General features: G+C 43.7%; 1 protein-coding gene across 1 annotated transcript in view; it reads left to right on the top strand.

Annotated features, from left to right (window-relative positions):
* Window positions 1–4,810: 4,810 nt before the first annotated feature.
* Window positions 4,811–13,412, top strand: part of UNC5D (unc-5 netrin receptor D) — a 485,738-nt gene continuing 477,136 nt past the window's right edge. Inside the window, exon 1 of the mRNA XM_036250102.1 lies at window positions 4,811–4,988. Coding sequence (XP_036105995.1) covers window positions 4,886–4,988 — 103 coding nt within the window. The 5' untranslated portion in view covers window positions 4,811–4,885. The remainder of the gene's footprint in view (window positions 4,989–13,412) is intronic.

Here is a 13,412-nt window from a genome sequence, read left to right on the forward strand (position 1 = left end):
AAGGGTCTTGATGTCAGTGGCTTCTGACACCTTGCTTTTGATTAGATTTTAAATGAGGCACCCCTTTCTCCTAAAAGAATCCAGTTCTTTTATTTAGGGCAGTTCAAAACTGTTCCCATACTTTCTGAAAGCTTCCATGTGTAAGGTGTTTTTGTTTGTTTGCTTATTTTGTTTTTGCTTTTTTTTCTTCTGTCTATTTTGTCTTTAGTCATCTAGGTGGAAATGGCAATCCCTTCACTATTTTTCATGAATTCACTTGCCTCCATAATCTTAATGAATCTTAACCTGTAAACAGAAAGGCTACGTCTTGGCAGGCTTGACTTTCCACCAGCTCTTTGACTCTCTTCCTTCCCCATCTCCTAGAACAACAAATTCTTCCCCCTTACTCATGTAAAATAGTTTTACCTTCTTTAACTTCTCCTGGAGTTTTACCACTTACACCAAAAAGGTAGGATAAATCATTTAAAATAATGTTGTTATTTTTTTCAGGCAAATATAGGGCTTTTTCTAAGGAATTATGGTAAGTCACTTAAAAACAATTATTATAGTTGGAAGGGCATATCACTCTTTGCCTGATCTCTATCGCCCCTCCTCTAAGTTTGACTCGACTCAAATGTTTTCTATTTTTTGAGACTAACTTAGCTAGACATTATCAACAGGCAATGGAAAAAGAAGGAAGTCCTGCCATTTGTGACAACATGGATGGAACTCGAGGGCAATATGCTAAGTGAAATAAGTTAGATAGAGAAAGACAAATACTGCATAACCTCACTTATATGTGGAATCTAGAACAAACAAATAAAAAAACCCCAACCAAATTCATAAAAGAAACAACCAAATTCCTAGATACAGTAAACAGATTGATGGTTGCCATAGGCAGGGTGTGTGTGTGTGTGGCAGTGGGTGGGTGATGAAATGGGTGAAGGGGGCGAAAGGTACAAAATTCCAGGAATAAACTAAGTTCTGGGAATGCACTGTGAAGCATGGTGATTGCAGTTAACAATGTTTTATTGTAAATGTGAAAGCTGTAAAGAGAGATCTTAAAAGTTGTCATCACCTGAAAAAAATGATAACTGTGTGGTGATGGATGTTAACCGGACTTACTGTGTGGTGATAATTCTGCAATATGTACAACTAGCAGATCACTGTGTTGTACTTCTGAACTGAAGATAATGTTATATATTAATTATATCTCAATAACAAGAAAGCAATGGAAATAGAACCTTTCTATCTCTTTATGTATAATGTGTTAGAAAATAAGTATAGTCAATTCAAACAAAGAATTGAGAAAAAACACTCTACTAAGTCTATTCATTGAATTAATATTAATTGATTACTGTTCATACTTATAAGTTGGCTCTAAGCTAAAATAATCTCTCTAGAACAATATGTTTGTGCTCTAATTGTCCCAGTTCCAGAAGAGGTGACTTAATTTTCAATTTGGTTGTATTGAGTATCAAAATAATAATATGCTAGAGTTGAAAATGATGGATCTTAAGTAGGATTGATTTTAAAGTCATCTAGTAAAACACTCTCATTTTACAAATGAAAAAATAGAGAGGAAATGTTGACTGGCTCAGGCCACATAACCAGTCCCTGGCAGTGTCATGGAGGGGACTTTTGGTGTCCTGATTCTGCGGTTCTATGCTCTGCTCCTTGGCCAGACACAACGACCCTGGGTAGTGGTGGATGTGGGTATATCTCTAAATGAAATGGAATACAATTCATGCACATTTCAAAACAGCAAGGATTAGAGTAATACAGGGTGTATAAATATGGTGTACATGGTGTACAACCAACACAGGGTATGTAACATGGGGTGGGAAATACTGAAGAGTCAACTTCTCCCGACTCACTAGCTAAAAAGTACTGAGGTGGATGAGGTGGACTGTCTCTGAAAACCTGATGGAACGGACACTACCTCAATCTTTTTTTTTTTTTTTAAATCCTCACCCGAGGACATTTTTGCATGTATCTTTAGATAGAGCAGGAAGGAGGGAGAGTGGGGGGAAGAGAAAGAGAGAAACATCAATGTGAGAGAGACACATCGAGTGGCCGCCACCCATACGAGCCCAACAGGGGCCGGGGACAAATTGCAACCGAGGTACGTGCTCCTAGCGGGAACTGAACCCGGGTCTCTCTGGTCTGCAGGCCAATGCTCTAACCACCACTGAGCCAAACTGGCCAGGGCAACGCTACCTCAATCTTTTTTTTTTCTTTTTATCCTCACCCGAGGACATTTTTCCGTTTTTGTTTTTGTACAGATAGAGTGGGAGGGAGAGGGAGAAAGAGATAGAGAGAGAGAAACATCGATGTGAAAGGGACACATCGAGTGGCTGCCACCGCACGACCAACCAGGGCCGGGGACAAATTGCAAGCGAAGTACGTGCCCTTAGCGGGAACCGAACCCCGGTCTCTCCGGACCGCAGGCCGACGCTCTAACCGCTGAGCCAAACCGGCCAGGGCCTACCTCAATCTTTTTCTTGAGTCTGGAATTGTTCTCAAGCTGGTGTCTCATTCGTGACGTTCAGTAGCTTAGTTATGTGCCCCCGAGAAAAATCACTTCTATGCTCAGCCTAACTTTCTCCATCCGCCAAACAGGAATAATAATGTCTATCTTTCAGGGTTTGATTCAGCTCTGCACCAAATTATACCTGTGAAAGACATAGTCCTCGAGCAGGGCATGCAATCAGAGGTTCTTGGTTTCCCTACTTCTCTCTCATTTGTCTTTGCAATTTTACTTAAATTATTAACCTACTATTATTTCATCTTTTCCTCAATAGTTTTTTTTTTTTTTTTTTTTTTTTAATTTTTTAACTGTTTCTAATTTTGCTCCTCTCTGGGGACAGCTGTGATATTTAAATACTATCTTGGAAATGTAGTCAGTTATACTCTTTTTTTTTTTTAATGAAAATACTAATTTGTGATAGAACTGCCACATAGCTTGAAGAATAAGAAAAGTTGGAGGATGAACGATTGTTTTCCAGAAGACAGGCAAAGTATATTTGGTAGATTGATTCTCAATTCACCTTCTCAGAGGAAAAAGGACAAAACCCTCATTTACCAAGATTCTAAAGAGATCTTCAGGCAAATCCCTGGCCAGCCCCACATCACTTGGCTCTGAAGCATCCCTTCCCCAGAGCTCGGTTTTCTTGACCAGGTCTGAAACCTTTTATTGAGCTTCAAGAAGACTAGAGGAAACAATCGGTTCCCTTCCCTGACATTCGCGTGCCTGGTGGCACTCAGGACAGGGATGGCACATGTGATTCTCAGGGAATCAATCTTTCTGCCGATCAGCCTCTTTTTCTTTGGAAGAAAGTGAGTTAGTGCAATTACCTTATCCAGAACAATTACCTTGCTTTAAGCTGTTTATTCTCCAGAGAAAGGTGTTTTTGGAAACAAATAGCACTTTGACAAGAAAGGTGGATTTTAAAAAAGTACTTGTATCAATATTGAGTATGGGCATGGGGGAACTGTTGGGAAGATTGTCTTTCTTTCAAACTAAGATTTCACTTCCTGTTGGGGTCAACCAGGCAAAAGGGGACACATATGCTGACCAGCTGAGCTATGGCACCATTTTGGGGACTGGATATTGTGAGAAAGAATTCGATGCTCTGACCTTGAAGTTTTGGACACAGGGTCAACTATCAGGTGTGTTCTTTGCTCTGAAACCTTGTGGCCTAACCTTGTGGCCAATCTCTCTTAAATTACTCTTCTGCAGAGGGGAGAATAAGAAGCAACTATGAGGTACTTTTCAAAAGCAGTTCAATAAAGATTTGACAGTCTGTTCAAAACAACCCATGCTTTAAAGAAAAGTCTCTCCTCTATGAAAGGCCCAGCGTGACTTCCTTTCCCTGACACTTAGGATAAAGGCAATTCCCAGGGCCTAGATTACAACAAACAAACACAACAGAAGCCATCAGAAATGAGGGAGCTTTCTGAAAATTTGAGGGATCCCGGAGTGATTAGAATCATAGACAAGGGAATTGTGGGAGTTGGTAAAAATGAATATCGATCACATACCCTTCAATGCACCCATGACTGTAATTTTCCCACCTTTTTATTTACATGGGTGCATGTTTAGCGTAATTGCAATAATGGATTTATTCTAGTGTATTTTATCCAACTTGGCATTGAAAGTCTTTTTTTTTTTCTTTGAATTTTTCAGGAGTGATATCTCTGATCTGCTGTTAAAAAATGGAAGCAGGGGAGGCACGACTGTTAAAGGGCTGAAAGTTGAACTAAACCGAGGTTTCGCGGAAGCAGCAGACTGAGTTAGCTGCCAAGATGTCCTTGTCTTTCTGCGCTGGGTTCGTCTCCGAGAGGCCCGCCAGCTTTGCTCACATCCTGAGGCTCGTGTGGTCTCGGCGAGCCCGGCTCTGGACACGCTTCGGTTCTCCGAGAGCGGGTTTCATTCGCGGAGCGTGGAAAAACCTGGGGGTGCGCGCAGTCGCCACGGGGCTCACCTGCACCTCCCGCCCAGCTCGCCGCCGCCCCGCCCTCTGCCCCGCCCCGGCCCGGCTCATTGGCTGCCGCTCGGAGGGGAGGAGACGGGCGGCCGCGGGGGTCTCATTAGCGATGCGGACTAGCTCCCCTACTCGGTAGTCCCGGACCCGGCAGCGGCGGGCACGGCCGGCAACTCCGGGAGCTGCGGTGGTGGCAGCGGCCGCCCCGCCGTGGGAGGCCATGGGGGCGCGCTCTTCCTCCGGGTGTCCAGCCAGCAGCGTCTCAGAGCGCCCTGCCCGGCTGCTGTAGGGAGCGGCCGTGGAGCAGAGTCACTCGCTAAAGACCCTCGGGACCCCCTCGCTCGGCATCTGGCTCACCGTGCCGCTCTCGAGCTCCCGGGCGTGGAAGAGGAACCGTACCTCGGAACGGGGAGAAGATCATGGGGAGAGCGGCCACCGCAGGAGGAGGCGCCGGAGGAGCGCGCCGGTGGCTCCCTTGGCTGGGGCTCTGCTTCTGGGCAGCAGGGGCTGCGGCTGCCCGAGGTAAGCGCTGGGCAAAGCGGGCACCGGGGCTGGGGGCGAGGCGAGGGGGCGCCGGCAAGACCGAGTGGGACCCGTACCTACGTTGTTGGCTTCCCAAGTTGAGCCCCGCACCTCTCCGCTCACCGAGCCCAGCTGGGTGGGAATCGTGCGGAGGACCTCAGAGAGGACCACTGCCTCCCACCCCAAGTTTGCCATCAGGATAATCCTACAGGTTGCTGTCACGGGGTGCCTACCCTTTACTCTCGCTTGCTCCATTTCCCCAGCCCTCCCCAAATGCTGCAGACTGGAGTACCCACCTCTTTGCCTCCAATCTCGCTGTCCCCTCATTTCTCCACTTCCTTTCAGGGCGAGCTCGTTCTTGGGTGGGCGCCCACCGTGGTGTCCGAGAGTTCCTGGGAAGAGGGGTCGAGTGGTGGGAGTCTCTGTAGGGTGGGTTTGAATGGAGAGGGTGCCTTGACCCTTCTGGGAGCAGCATCCAGGCTGAAGTCCGCTAAGCTGGACGCCTCTCGGGCGACATTAGCCCGGGGTTCTAGGCAGCACTGGGCTTTCCTTTGAGGAGGCTTCGTGGGTGCGGGAGCTGGGGAGAGCTGCGTGCACCGCCCGCGTGTAACTGCGCCCGCAGTGCAGGGCGCGGAGAGCTGTTGGCCCGAGGCCGTCGCCTGGCGCGTCCTCTCCCTACCCCGTGCCTACTCCAGCTAGGGAGCTCGGGAGCGCGGGGCCCCACGAGCGGCGGGGAAACCGCTGCTTTTTCCGACTGAAAAACGCAGACCCCATTTTCCTGGATCCTCTGGACTCCAGCAGAGTGCAATTTTACAACTGATTTCAGCTCCACCTTGGGCGAGGACAGGGAGAATGAACTTAAAGATAAATCCCGCGGACTTGTTTTGAAGATGATCAGAGGCATTTTGCACATACCTTGAGTATTGTGGCTTTCCCTTTGAAACAATCCGGAAGCTTCTCCTTTACCTTTCTCTTTCCCCGTGTGGCATCCATTAGGCTTAGAATATGTAATTGCATTAAATGATGTCCCTAACGCTTGTCTGGTGAGAGATGGAACTGACCTGACTGGCTCACCTCTGCTCTGCTGGCTCTCCTGCTCTGTCTGTCTCCTGAGTGGCCGCGAGACAGAAAAGGCTGGAAAGGATTGAGGATACTCACAAAAGAACTGATATAATCTCATTTTTAGAAAAGCTAACAGTGTATTGAAAGCGGTCGTGTGGTCTGGAATAAAGAATGTTTTTTAAAAAGTAGATTGGGGCTTTCCATTTTTTTGACTCTGTTCAGTGACTATATGCATTTCATTTCAGAAAGTTTTTTTTTTTTTTTTTTTTTTAATGGAGCAAGCTTTTTAAAAAGCAGGAAAGGTTTACAGATGAGCCTCGGTGACTGCACACACTGGGTGATGGGGAAGTATGGTTCTTTTTTTCTTGCTAGAAGCACAAGCTTCAGCCATTTCATTTACCACTGAGAATGCTTCCTTGCAAAGTCGGCTCCGAGCTGTTTTCAATACACTGTGATGGGGAAAAGCAGGCCTTTTCTTTCCTAGATGTTGACATAAATGTCTGAGTTACCACTTGTTATTTGATGTGGGACACCTAGCAGTGACTGACTCCCTGTCCTGACCCCTCCGACTTTGGTTGGTGGAGTTGTCTTGAAGCCAGCTCCAAACAGGAAGTGGGGACATGCCGACACTGCTTGGATCAAGTTTTGCTGGCTGTGAAGCTAAGGCTAGCACCTCTTGTCTGCAAGCTGTTCTTTAAAGGTCTCCTGGAAAACATGCTGTACACTCTGCAGGCTTATTTACACCAAATGTGTTACACAGATCACGGTGATGCTCGAGACACATGGAGGGGAGCACTAAACCTGACTAATATTTCTCTTGTAATATTTTACTTTCTGGGGCATGAAGCCCATTACCCTTAGCATCTGTCAGATTCCTCAGTCAGCAGGCTGCGAAACCTATGAAGCCACATGCACCTGGCTTTGGACAGGTGGGCACAATTGGAGTTTTCAGCACAGAGGGTGTATTTTAATGTTACTTAGGTTCTTCCAGCCCAGGAAGGTGGCCTGTCATTAAAGGAAGGTCAGGTGTGCTCTCGTGGCATGCTTCCCAAGTCGTCTCACCCGGCTCTTTCTGGTTGGCCCTAGGTGGTTCTTCTTTATACAAGGGACTCTATTTTCTTCTGTGAGCCTTTCATGTGGATTTGAACCAATAGTCTGCCTTCCCTAGTTAACAGGATATCCAGAATTATGCCATTTGCTTTGATGATATAAGACTATCTAACAGTTCATTAGCATCTTCTTTACAATTATTCATCATTTATTTATTTCCATGATTGCACCAACTCCTTTCTTTCTTTCTTTTCCTTCTTCTTTTCTATCCCACACGATGTAAAACCCTCTGAAACTCACAGTGGGTTTTCTGATGCTGGGCTCTGAATATGGTCAAGGAGGAAGGTACTTGAGGTAAGGGAGTGTCTGAAGAAACCAGCAGTGTCCCAGATAGCAGTGTTGTGTTTCCCTCCCTTGTAAGCAAGACTTGCCTCTTCAGGTTGATGTTCCTGACTGGTGGCATGCTGTAAGGAAGGCACTTTGGTGCCATGATTACTGTGTATTTCAACACTTTCCAATTTAAAAGAAGGTTGTTTAAAAGTTGTTCATGACCATGGAAGTAGGGTACAGACTGACAACCCTTGGAAGAGAGGGTGGTGGGGGGAGGGAAGAGATAAACCACAGAACTTATACGCATGTATGCATAACCAGTGGACATGAACAACAAAGGTGGGGACAGGGCGGGGGTGGGTGGGGAGGAGGGTGTCAATGGGGTAAAAAAGGAGAAACATCTGTAACAAAAATAAAATTAAAAATAAAAAAAATAAAAATTTAAAAAAAGAGCTGAAAATGAATACCTTTGGGGACAGCAAGATTATATGGTAGTTTATACAACATTCTGTATTATTAACATTTTTTAAAATAAATCGCTCTTATAATCAAAAAAAAAAAAATTGTTCATGACCTGCCAAGTGCTAATTGAATCCACATCATGTTGTCATACTGCTTTGTTTTTGTTCTTTGAAAAAAGGAGAACCACTGCTGATCTGGGTGGGATTCCTCTGTTAGATACTGGGCATAGCCATCCCCGTCTGAAGGCAGGGAGGAGATGCTACTAGACAGGCTGAGCTTCCGCTCAACTCCTTGCTTTAAAAATTACCCCGCACAATGAAATCTTCCTGTGGTAACGAATTAAGGGCAAGAGAGTATACGTTTATTTTATAGGCATAATAGGGTCATATGGTTTATGCATACCTAAATCCGCTTATCTACCTAGTTCATACAGTATTAAATCTATCGTCATTTTCTTCTGAATGAATGTTAGTGCAACCCCACTTACCCCCACCCCTTTTCCTCATCCTGTTCCCTTTCCTCAAAAAACGTTTCTCTAAATTTCCTGCTGGGCTTGTCTTTGTCTGACTCCTGGGTTGTGCTCTTAACTTGAGCAGACCAGAGGCACCCTCTTTTCCTACCCAACAAAGTGTTCTGTTCACAAAATCACTTTAGAATCTCACTTCTTAAGAAGACATGCACAGTTGTGACCTGGCTCTATAATGGCAGCATTTGTCACCCCCTTTCATGGTCTTACTATGACAGTAATAATGCCCCCCTCCATCCTTCCTCACTATCTGTGGGTCTGTGGTTCTTCAAGTGGTGCCCCATAGGGTAGCAAACCCTTGGGAGCCCCATGAATGCTCCGCGAGATCCCTCAGAACCTCCTTACCGAATCAGTCAACCTGTCCAGACCTTGCTCTCTTATTACTTAGGGGCACACTTTTCTATCTCCTCACTGACTTGTAAACTTGTTTTTTTATTGTCCTCCTTCTGCCAGATACTGTATACAACTGAAAACGGTGCCAACTTGCAAGGTTTATCAAGACATTGGTCTATCAGGAGACAGTGAATATGTGATACCTTTCCCTGTGACTTTGCTTCCTCCTGTAATAATATGGGGGCTAGAGACCCAGATCCCATGTATTACCATCTAATCCCAAAGACAGGTGTACAGAGATATTCATTCCATACATCCTCGTAGGAAAAGGGTGGTGTCGAAGCAGGGCGCCCGTCTTTGTGGGTGGGCACCTGTGTTCACAGAAAGGCCAGCTGCTTCTGGATGACACCTTTGCCATGAATTCTCATTACCCTACACTCCGGGCAGCGTCCCCTGCCCAGCTCTGACCTTGTCTTCTCTTCTGTCCTCCTTATCCCGGTGCCTTCATGAACGAGCAGCATGTGGAGTAACCAGAGCCTCTGTCATTCTCAACTGCACACTCTAGATGAGGACACCTGTCCGCTCACCCCTCGCTGGCTAAGCGGCCGGTGTCGGCGTGAGCCATCGGATTGCTACCGTTTTTCACGTTGTGCTTATTTTTAAGAGGACGCATTTTTGCATTGCAGCCTTGTTTGAATATGAAAGAATGATAGTAATTATTGTTTGTAGTATCTGCCATTGATTATTCTAAAAGCTTTACACACATGGACTCATTTAATTCTTAAAATAAATCTGCGAGGTAACATTATCTTCTCGTTTTTAAGGTAGGAAAAGAAAGGGCACTCAGAGGTTTAATAGTTTGCTCAAGACCACGGAGGTAGTATATGGAGGAGCCTGGATTTGAACCTGTGTGGTCCAACTCCAGAACCTACAGCAATGCCAATTTTCGAAACTGCCGAAAACAAAGTGACCCTTACAGTTTGGTGACAAAGTACTAAAATTATATCTCTATAACTGAGAGCTGCAGAGGAATTTAGAGTAGCTTAAATAAATCTATAAATATATTCAGATAAATCTCAGAGATTTATGTTGTATGAAAACAACCACCCTCTCACCATTCAGCTTAATATACTTTGGGATTGGATTCACGCTTAACATTCTGAGCACCAGTTTCTAATATGATAACTTGCCTTTTTTTTTTTTTCAATTTTGAATTTCAACAGAACATATTACTCTGATTGAATACACCATCCATGGAATGGCAGATCCCAAGAGACTATTTGTTGCATGTCTTATATTTTTAGCCTTGTTTGCCGGGAAAATGTGGAGCAGGAGGTTTGAGAATAGATTGTTAACACCAGAGGCTGCTGTTTCTGCTGTTTTGGGGATTCCTGCTGCAGCTCTCCCAGGCAGATGGCTAGATTCATTTATAGAAAATAGATATTCATTCTATTTTGCATTTCCACTTTGAAAAGAACTTTTAATTGTTTGTGCCACATTGCATCATATGGCCTTATTGTGCGCACACACATGCTGAGTGTAGATAATTTCCAGAATTAGGCGGATGTTAATGTATTCAGTTTGGACTGCACTAGAAATCTACTACAAACTCTGCTGTGCTTTTGGAGTATTTCTTTCGAAGGTGGGTTTGTGTCAGTAGTGTGTACAGCATATTTGGTCCTTAACTCCCCCACCCCCACCCCTCTGACTTCACCGAACCAGAAATGGAGGGCAGAAATATTAAAGTTGTGCTTATGGAGCTAAGCTAAAAACAGTAAGCATGTATTATGCTTCTCTTATGACATCAGACCACTAGAGGACATGAATTATTTCCTAATATTGTTTCCAAGAGGACAAGAGTAAGGTGAGGCCTGTATTCTTCCTATATGACTGGTTCCTTTGACAGATACTGACTTTTCGCTCCCACATTTCTGGTTCATATAGTGCAAGAGAGCTTTCCTCCCAGACAGAGACCTTGGCCCCTGTATCTCTTGCGAACCCAGCCTCGTCAGGATAGGAGGAATTCTGTGGGAAAACATCACCGCAACAATGTGGAACTTGAATAAGAATGGACTTACAAACGCTTTGTTCTTACCTACATTGAAAATGTAATTTCTCAATCAGGGAAGTCCAAGTCTAAAAGTGACATTGGAGACGTTCCAGAAGGTAGGTGATTGGGAGGCAGGCATAGGAAGCAGGAGATACGAGAGACCAAAGTGAAGAAATCCTCTGACTACTTCAAGGATCCAACAAATACTGGGGAAACTGTTTAATATCATTCATAAATTTTGATAACTTACTATAAAAGCAAATGTATTTACTAAATATTGAATGAGAAGATTTGCCTCTAAATATATATGTGGCATGTTGTTTAGAGTTATTTGAAAATGATTGGTGGCTTCTGCTGGCAACAGTACTTATTTAGAAGTTATCATCTTTATTTGAATTTAATTTAATAAAATCTACTGGGAGAGACAGGGAACCAAATAAATGATCATGGGTTATAGAAGCTAAGCTGGTAATATCTGAAACTCACAAATCAGTGCCTTTCAAATGTTAATGTACATTTGAATCACTGCATGTCTTGTTAACATGCACATTCTGATTTCCAAATCTGGGGAGGAGCCTGAGAGTCTGCATTTATGCCAGGCTCCCAGATGACATCATCCATGACCACTCTGGGTAGTAGGACCATAGATGATAGTAATTCAGGTTTCTGATTTTCAGTGTGTGTGTGTGTGTGTGTGTGTGTGTGTGTGTGTGTGTTTAACTTAGAAGCCAGTATGAAGTGGAATTCAATGTAAGACTATTTTAAAAATACCAACCGAGGACTAGGCAAACACAAATGTCAGTTTTAATGCAGGCAAGCATACAGCCACTCATAAAACTAATAGACATTCAGGGAGCACCATTCTGATGCAATGTAATGTCTTACTTTCAGCATTTGTAAAGACAGATGCAATACTTTAGAAGTCTTGAATTTTGTTTTGAAGTCGTTGAGGACTTATGTTTGCATCTAATTAATTTCCTATAATAAAGAGGAAACTGAGTCCTCCAGAAGTTGAACAGTTTGCCCAATGTCAGATATTTGTTCAAGAATAGGCACTATTAGGCCTCTTCAACGTTGCTTCATTTTGTTTTATGTCTTGACTGGAGCTACACTTAAAATGATCCAGAGTACAGGATAATGAGAGAAGTAGGCTATAGTTTTGCTATAGAACAAAACCAGTTGATTGAGAAAACAAATGAACAGCAGTGTTTATATGGGATCCTGATGCCCCCCCAAGCAGCTGGATGATTGATGTCACACGTGGTATAGGAGCTGGTGTTGGGCTGTCTTTGCCACAGGACAGTTATCTCTACCTGGCAGGGCCCATTGTACACTTTTGCTCACCCAGCACCTGGCAGTGCTTGTCCAATAGCACGTGCTAAATTATCTTTTTTTTTTTTTTTTCCATTAACCTTTTTATGTTAAGGTATAAATAATATTGAGTTTAAAATTTCTAAAATGTAGTCAGTGTTGTGATAAAACAATCAGGAAAATTTAGTTGCCAGAGTAAAATAAATAACTACAAGAGGGTTTTACATTTTGTTTTCTTAACGTATTGTGAAGTCTACATTCCTAGGTAGACTATCCTAGAAAGATGATTAAGAGTCTGATGTGGCCCTGGCCGGTTTGGCTCAGCGGTTAGAGCGTCGGCCTGCTGTCCTGAGAGACCCGGGTTGGGTTCCTGCTAAGGGCACGTACCTCGGTTGCAGTTTGTCCCCGGCCCTGGTTGGGTCATGTGGGTGGCAGCCACTCGATGTGTCCCTTTTACGTCGATGTTTCTCTCTCTCTCTCTCTCTCTCTCCCTCCCTCCCACTCTATCTGAACAAAATATGGAAAAATGTCCTCGGGTGAGGATTAAAAAAAAAAGAGTCTGATGTGACACTATCCCTGACAGCTGCTTTGAATAATAATTCATTTGCATGGAACGTGACACTTTTAAGGTATCTTGACAATTGTGGTCACTTTCTCTTTTCACATTCACCCTGTTTAGTGATTTTTCAACCAAGGCAAGACAGGGAGCAATAAATACTACAAGGACTGGAAGCTAGCCCTCAAATGGTGTCTGGGCTGATTTTGACTTCTTTACCATGTAATTCTCTTTTATTACCAAATAGACGGATTATACTTAAGTTGGACAATGCAGCCATGTGCTAACATTACTTTTGTGTTAGGGCAGTGGAGGCATGATCACAGGAGCAACACATAAATAAACATTTTGAATGATAACTGTGTTTACTTCTTGGTGTACATGGTGTTTTGTGTCTCCTAGTTATAAACAGAAATAGCCCCACCTGGGAAAAGGGGCCGCAGGAAATGTGTCAGGAGTGATCGGAGGAATGAATATATTAAAAATGGTGTACTATCGCAAGGAATCATGGTATGTGAACTAGTCTAAGGAACCTGCTAAGCAATACTATTTTTTAAAAATAAAAGGAGTTAAAGTGTTCATTAAAGTATGTAAAATCACAAATCAGTTTGGTTGTTTTAGTTTTAATGATGCTCTTATGGATACCAAGTACATTTATATACTAGCTCCTCAATCTGCATAGTTTACCAAATACCTTGTCTTTATTACTAATTTTGTGTGCATGTGCTTTATTTTTTTCTTTCT

The sequence above is a fragment of the Molossus molossus genome, unplaced genomic scaffold (assembly GCF_014108415.1).
Source record: "Molossus molossus isolate mMolMol1 unplaced genomic scaffold, mMolMol1.p scaffold_m16_p_9, whole genome shotgun sequence".
Lineage (NCBI taxonomy): Eukaryota > Metazoa > Chordata > Mammalia > Chiroptera > Molossidae > Molossus > Molossus molossus.